Raw genomic sequence first — 8,130 nt, 5'->3', positions numbered from 1 at the left:
TCAACACAATAAAGAAACAAGATAACGGGAAATAAATGGACCTTAAGTTGCAAACAAATAACATATGACAGTAAAATAATAATACTAATACAAAGATTGAGTTGCTCCCAATATTTAGCACCAGTTATTCCTGTATGAGTACCACCTAATGCCTCGTCTAGTAACAAAGGTCTTACTTTAAGCCTGCGTCGCTGCTCTGCCAACTGAGGATCCCACTCCTCTCCTTTGCGATAAGCCTCCAGCTCCTCGTCAGATGGCGCAAACTCCTACAAGAGTACAAAAAGCAGAAATGCATCATGCCGCCTGGCATTTATGGCAATATCCACTGAATGGAGTTTTCCAACCTTCTTGAACAACATGACGTAACGACTCTCTTCATCCTCACCGAAGGAAAAAGACGTCAAACCCGCCACTTCGGCAACATCGTGTCTACGAGAACAACAACAATTTGTTGGGTACTCAAATCCATTCAAAAACTAATTTCAGTTGTGTAATTGTGATGTTTTAATGTAGTAAATTTTATGTAACCTTACAATATACTTCGCTCAATCTTCCCCATCGGGTCATATTTTCGCTTCTGTTGTGTACTGTCTTGAATGAAATCTGACACTTCTTTTTCCATCTAAACAGTGAAAGAAATGCTTTAGCATCACTTTGCATGCAACGAACCATCTCAAAAATCAGCATCACTTGGATCATGCGGTGACCTTTTTCCTGAATGCTGCTTTCTTCCTTTTCTCCTCTTCTTCCATCTTCTTGAGCCTCGCCGCTTGCTCTGCAAATGTTCAAATTTCATGTTTACTGTATCTTGTAATACTAAATTTATGAATACAAGTGAATAAAGAGGTCTTTTTTTTTTTTGCCTTTTTCCAGCTCACACCTACATCTCTCTAGGGTGTTAGTGTCATTGTAGATCACACGCCGCTGAAGTTGACTTCTTGGTGCCTGAGAATTCAGCTTTCAATTCCACCTTAAAAGCTTGCAAGTGTGCTTCCTTGCCTTTAGATGACAGTTTCCCACAGGTTTGCATGACAGAAGCCTATGCTTTTCCCACGCTTGTGTCATTATGAAAACAGATTTAAACATTCTTCTGCGGCTACAATAACACAATGGCATAAGGTATCTCACCTGTTTCATGATGTAGACCTTGCTGTCAAATGAGACCCGTTTTGGAAAAATTGGAGAAAGCTGGAATAAATTACAGTTGGTTTGAAATCACCCAAAATGACATTAGTCCATTCTCACTTTGGGTGATCCTGGCCATCTCTGGCAGCCTCCCATCAGCACCAGAGAAAAACAGCGTTAGGTTTCTTCCTTTGAGTAAACAATTTGACTTCCACGGCTGTCTGACCCTCATCACCCCACCCTGGCCCCATCACGTAAATACGTAAATTATTTGTAATACCTTTTATTTTTTCAAAGTTAAAACACGCACTTGGAGGAATGAGATGTATGTTTAATCGTCCTACAATATTACCGGAGAGTGTTGCAATTTTAAATGCACAATATGTTTGTGTGTCATATCAAATGTAAACCTCATCTGCTCAACAGCTTCAGGATACTTGGTCTGACCTACCATCAGATACACAGGAGCCGTTTTGTGTGACATCACTGGCTGCCAGGTCTTGGCTGGAGTTATGATGGTACGGTCGAGTTAAACCAACCTTGGAGAGGGGAAGTCTAAGTTACAAGAGCAGACATCAAAAGACTGATGCAAACAAATTGCTCCCCTGGGCACCTAATTCTCGTGAAGTTATTTTAAATACATGAGTCACATTAGTCAATAAATGTTTTTGTTACGTGTTGTTTATTACTTTGTTACTATCTTTGTTAGTTTCCCACATGGGTCCAATTTCATGACTCAAAATCAAATGGTTATACATTCAAACTTTATTCTACAAAAAACATATCCTTCATGAATTCATAGTAATGTAAAATGTAAACAAACAAATGTAACATGTAAAAATAACCTGTGCTTCAAAGAAGCATCAAAAGCAAAACAAAGACAAAAAGAAAAAAAAAAAAGGAAGACTGCAACAACCACAATACATGGCTTGTAGTAATTTGAATATCCAATTGGTCAGTGGGTAAATTGTTGGGGACTTCACACCCCTGGCGAGGTCAGTCAAGGTAAGAGGTCCAAGGTGGGACACCAGAAAAATTAAAGCAGGGCGGTTCTTTGTAACAACATAATATGACGAGTGTTTTCTTACCCTTACGTGGGTTATGAAGGCACCCTTATGGAGCAAGGTAAAATGGGTCTAATTTGACAGCTAGCAAGGCGTTGAATGTGAATCTGGGGAGGAACTCAACGCCGTTTAACTCTGGTGCTGATAGGAGGTTGCCAAAGATGGCCAGGATCACCCAAAATGAGAATGGACTAATGTCATTTTGGGTGATTTCAAACCAACTGTAATTGAATCCAATTTTTGCCAATTTTTCCAAAACGGGTCTCATTTGAAAGCTAGCAAGGTCTACATCATGAAAGAAGTGAGATACCTAACACTATTGTGTTATTGTAGCAGCAGGAGAATGTTTAAATCTGTTTTAATAATGACACAAGAGTGAGAAAAGTACAGGCTTCTGTCATGCAAACCTGTGGGAAATAATGCCATCTGAAGGCAAGAAAGCACACTTGTGGGGCTTTTAAGGTGGAATGGAAAGTTGAATTCTCGGGAGGTCGTGAAGCCAACTTCAGCGTCGTGTAGCAGATCAGTGGTTCTCAACCTTTTTTCATTGATGTTCCTGTGAAATATCTTCTCAGCCAAGTACCCCTTAACCAGTCCAAAACATTTTGGGGTTTTAAAAAAACAAAAACAAAAAAAAGACTTAAAACATGCAACCAGTGTCTGATGTTTTCAACTTTAGATCAGGGGTCACCAAACTTTTTTGAAACTGAGAGCTACTTCTTCGGTATAGAGCAGGGGTCGGCAACCCGTGGCTCTCGAGCCGCATGCGGCTCTTTAGCGAGGTCCTAGCGGCTCTCTGGAGCTTTTTCAAAAATGATTGAAAATGGAAAAAGATGGGGGAGAAAGATATTTTTTTCGTTTTATTGTGGTTTCTGTAGGGGGACAAACATGACAAAAAACATTCTTAACATTTTCCAATGCTGTAAAAATGTGTAAAATAAATATTACATTTCAACATTTCTGTCAACGAAGAATTACGTCATAGCCTGAGACACGCGTTTCTGTTAGCAGGGCAGGATGCTAGGCAAGTGGCCGTTGTAAACAAACCGGTGGCCATGAGCCATGGATCCCAAAGGGAAAAAGAGAAAAATAACTGAGGAGAACAGACGATTCAACATTTCTCGGACCGAATCATTTGCATTCGTTGCCAATGCAGAAGGATAGCCTGAATGTTTGCTCTGTAGCAAGAGGTTGTCAAATACCAAAAATAGCAATGTGGAACGACATTTTCAGGGAAGGCGTTCTACATTTACAGCTGAGTACAAAGTTGGCAATGAGAGAAAAAGTGCAATTGCATTACTTCTGCAGAAATTAGAGGAGCGCAAAAATATATTTAAGAAGTGGATTGCATCTCCAAACTACACGACTGCTGCAAGTTTCGCTGCAACCCGGGAGATAATAAAACGTGGCAAACCGTGTACAGTTGATGACTACATGGAGTCATTCATCAACATATCAGAACACCAATTTAAGGACTACATAACCAAAACCAGGATAATACAAAAAAAAAGACACGCCTCTCTTTGCCAAGACAGTGAAGGAAAGAACGATTAATATGGCAGGCAACAGCACCGATCAACAAATCAAGGACATTAATTCAGCGCCAGCATATTCAATTGCCAGTGATGTGATCGATATTGAACAGACTGCGCGTTTATGCAGGTATGTGGCTGATGTTTTATTTTTATAGATGCAGGCTACGTTTTATTGCACTCTGTTGCCCAGATAAGGGCCACCTTATGCACGTTCCATTTTGTTTTTTTCGAATCCTCATGAATAAAATCTTCTAAAATCCGCTTTATTTAATTTAATCAAAGCAATGAAACATAATTCATTAATTTTGTAATTTAGTTAAACTTGAGGCGACATCGCACAACAGTCATGTGGTGTGTCAGGATGCACTGCAGGAAAAATAAACATTTAATCATGAAGCCTCATTATGTATTCGTAGTTAATCATTTTGATAGGCTAATATAGCTATTATAGATACATACAGCATGTTGCCTTCATTACAAGGCTTTTATTTTTTTGCGGCTCCAGACATTTGTTTTTTGTTTTTTTTTTGGTCCAATATGGCTCTTTCAACATTTTGGGTTGCCGACCCCTGGTATAGAGGAATACGAAGGGCTACCCCCTGAAGTTCCTTCAAGTACCCCCATTTGAAAAACAATGATGTAGATCACAATGTTTTCTTTTTGTTTGTTTTGTTTTTTTCCAAACAATACAAAACACCGACGGACGTCTTGGCCGCATATGTCAAAATGGCCAACGCATTGAGTAGCATGTGATGTCGTAGAAGTGACGCCATATAATTTTAACGAAGGGACCAATCACAATTTATCAAATGCGTCAACAACCGAGAGTGGGCTTACACGGCGATCTCTCAGGTGGTGTGTGGTGCGCACTAAATAATAGCTTTCCCCAAGGGGATCAGACCGGTGGGAGGCAAATATGATGATATGATATTAGTTCACTGCGTCCTAGGACCAAACGTTTTAATACATTGGCCAAATCGGCTCATATATCAGCACCAGAAATAACCTCGTTGCTCTTTCTATATGTAACCTATATATCCTAACTCTATATTCAGCCGTGTAGTCAGATAATTGTACAAAGTTTTAAAGAACGTAGATTGAGCTGTTACAATGGCAAAAATGTTTTAATACCTCGAGCCTTTCGCCGGCTTTCCTGGTCCCCGACAGTTGGAGGTTTTTCCATCGAGTTCAGTATTGATCCTAGGAGATCCGCCATCTTGACTTAATAGCAAGAACGACAGCGCATGCGCCCCTCATACAGTCTTCCTCGACGCAATTGGTACGTAATTTGTATGGCACCCCCAAAAGTGCAAATTACAAAATACAACACCACCGCAATATTTTAGTCAACTGTTTCGCCTTTCCATGACTTTTTTCTCTAAATTAATAATAAATTTGATATAATCAAACTTTTTTTAGTTTTGTAAAATTAGATTTAGTGGAGGAATATTTAGCAATTTTCAGCCTTAAAAAGTGACAATATGACTATGCTGGCCTGTGATTAATTTGAGAACAATTAATTTTGATTTGCGATTACAGTGACCCCCCACCCAAAAGTAAAACCCGCGAAGTAGCCCCCTCCAACCGATTTTTTAATGTGGGGATTTTTTTTAATGAGGTTTTCATACTGTACATATTTAAAACAAATATTACTGCAGTACACAAATTTACTTAAATCTTAAATTATTAAACCCTATGTAGTAACTTAACATTTACTCCTTTTCATATCCTTTGAAATCTCACCGCTGCAGCGGACATATTAGCGGCATATTAGACGTCAAATTAACGTCAAAGTGTAGCTAATCAAACATGACAAGATTCAGGGTGTACACTTGGAATATAGTTTTGTAATATTAAAAAAAGATTCGTGCAGCCAAAGGAGGGATTCTCGCACGTGTCTCGCGAAAGTCGTACTCATACGAGTGGTAAAACACGGATGCAAATCTTAAAACACAGATGCAAAACTGAAAAAACGCATACGTCTATTTGAAACACGGATACGCCTTTTTGACAGTGATCCTACTCCATAGAAGTCGAGGCGGGAGTAGATCACAACTTCTGCCCCCATTGGGCGATGGTCACGCCAGGAGCCTATCGCTAGTCTTAATTGAAATGTCAATCACCCTCTTTGGCTCCCGGCACAGAAGTTGTAATCTACAGCCGCCCCAACTTCCGCTTTAGACAGCAAACCTGCTGTCAGTCAAAAAACACACAGGCGACAGAGAAGACTGAGAAGCAGATCACCTCACCGGACCATTGGAAATCTCTTACCTAGATTTCTTTTCTAATAAAACAGTATTTCAAGTGTAAACTCTGAATGTTATGATGTTTGATGATCTACACTTTGACTTTAATTCGACTTTTAATTTACCGCTAGTATGAATGACCCCGGCAGCCGCAAGATTTCAAAGTATATGGAAAGGCATAACTGTAAAATTACTAAATAAGGGTTAATAATTTAAAATGTAAGTAAATTAATGTATTGCAGTAGTTCGGCGTCCCTGGCAAATACATTTATAGTTACCTCGTCTGTCTGCATGCAGAAAACTAAGGTACAAACGCGCTGCAAATGGCACAACACACAAACAATAGTAAAACGCGCTACAAATGGCACAACACTTTCCAAAACGGAAACCCATTTAGCAAAACTGAAATGCGCTTCAAAACGCAAACGTGATGCAAATCGGAAACGCGCTGCTAAACGGAAACGCGCTGCAAACCAGAAACGCTCAACAAAACAGAAACGTTCAGCAAATGCCACAACGGAAACACATTTACCAAAACGGAAACGCGCTGCAAACCAGAAATGCACAGCAGTTGCCACAACGGAAACACATTTACCAAAACGGAAACACACACCAGGTTAAAAAGAACTGCAGGTTGCAATTCTCAAAAAGGAATGCTCCAGGCCATTAGACTGCCTTCGTGGAACCAGATCCTTGGTGCAAGTGTTTTCATTGACAAGCTCTTGGGGAAAGCAAAGGTACGCTGTGCTTTCAATCTGTTTAAACGTTATGACTTTTATGTTTTACTCTTATATATTAAAAAAAAAAAAAAAAGAATCAATACTTGATACTGTCTACTTAAAGTCCAGGCATAATTCATCGATTTTCATGAAGAATTATGTCATTACTTTTTATCCTTGTAAAAGTATGAAGAAGAAAAAAACGCTGTGAAAATGTGTAAGTTAGTAGAGGAGCTCAACCTTTAAACCCCCCCCCCCCACCCACCCCCCTTCTGCTTTGTATCCATCCATCTTTGTATTCATTTTATTATTATAGGTAAATAGTGTATTGTTATTTTAAAGAAGCTTTTTGCATCGTTTGATCGCTTATTCGTCTATGTACACATTTTAGGCTCTGATACATTTCTGGGATTCCACTGTACTATGCCAACGTGTTTTGTACATCCATATGTTCATTTAATGTTAAAAAGTTGAAGTTGTGAAAAAAGTTATATATAAAAAAATACAGTTCACCAGACATTAACACTATAATAGACGGTGGTGAAAAGCAGCTCACGTGGGAGAGAATACATGGCCAAATCATGTTCATTAGTACCTATACACTTTAGTTGATTATTAAGACTTCTTTGAATATCAAGAAAAAACTAAATACACTATCCACTCCTTCTGATGTGGCCTTGCGGATTTAATCCTTTAGGTGTATTATTCTGTGGAGCCGCTGCCATGTCTTCAACAGACTTTTGTTGACTGTGGCAAAAAGCATACAATTTGTAACAGAGTAGAAAAACGAACCCCTGGTGGAGACAGCTATGTCACAACTGAGTTTTCTGATGCACAAATAGGCTTTAGTCCAGGTTAAAAAAAAGTTTATATATTATTAACACTATTTTATTTGTTTTCATTTTTCTGCGAGAAAGGTGATAACAATTAAGAGTTAGAAAATGCCCAACTGTTGCATGTATAACGTTTTATAATGTATTTGCCATGTGTGTGTGTTTGCTTTTAGGAAGCTCGAGTGTAGTTTCATTCTTGAAATTCAGGGTCTTAAAATAGAGAAGGACATTCTCTTCTAAGGTACATCAAAAAAAAAAAGGACAAGAACAAGAAAAATGAAGGTACGATGGCCACACATATTATTGCGGCATCTGTGCCAAAAGCAGCAAGTATGCATATGTTGTCTCACATATGCAAACTCATAACAATGCAATTATTCATCACAGAGGTATGTCTGAGTTTTAAATCCAGTATTACTCAAGTAGAGCTTGTGACTGGAACAATATCTTATTGTCATGGTAACCAATTAATACCAACATGAAAATGAATGTTTTGTTTGTTTAAGGGGAATGTTCAACACATGTTTTTTACATCTTGCTTTTATTTTTTTGTGTTTGTGAAATTTCTCTGGAGAATTCAGAGAAACAAACTGGATCACATTAGGCCT

The 8,130-nt window shown here is 38.7% G+C and overlaps 1 protein-coding gene across 2 annotated transcripts in view; it reads right to left on the bottom strand.

The window, feature by feature from the left end:
• spag7 (sperm associated antigen 7) overlaps positions 1 to 4,984 on the bottom strand; it is a 7,492-nt gene extending 2,508 nt beyond the window's left edge. Inside the window, exons 1-5 of one of the 2 annotated variants that reach the window (XM_088441712.1) lie at positions 4,856 to 4,984; positions 708 to 775; positions 534 to 622; positions 345 to 429; positions 177 to 266 (exon numbers count right to left, since the gene is read on the bottom strand). In XM_088441712.1, the coding sequence (XP_088297838.1) occupies positions 177 to 266; positions 345 to 429; positions 534 to 622; positions 708 to 775; positions 4,856 to 4,940 (417 nt within the window). In that variant the 5' untranslated portion in view covers positions 4,941 to 4,984. Of the gene's footprint in view, positions 1 to 176; positions 267 to 344; positions 430 to 533; positions 623 to 707; positions 776 to 884; positions 1,340 to 4,855 lie in introns of those variants that run through there. The other variant, XM_088441713.1, reaches the window with a different exon arrangement.
• Positions 4,985 to 8,130: the final 3,146 nt, after the last annotated feature.

The sequence above is a fragment of the Hippichthys cyanospilos genome, chromosome 18, assembly GCF_059441005.1.
Source record: "Hippichthys cyanospilos isolate Australia breed blue-spotted pipefish chromosome 18, RoL_Hcya_1.0, whole genome shotgun sequence".
Lineage (NCBI taxonomy): Eukaryota > Metazoa > Chordata > Actinopteri > Syngnathiformes > Syngnathidae > Hippichthys > Hippichthys cyanospilos.
The sequence above is the reverse complement of the archived record's forward strand: the minus strand, read 5'-3'. Positions and strand labels throughout refer to the sequence as shown.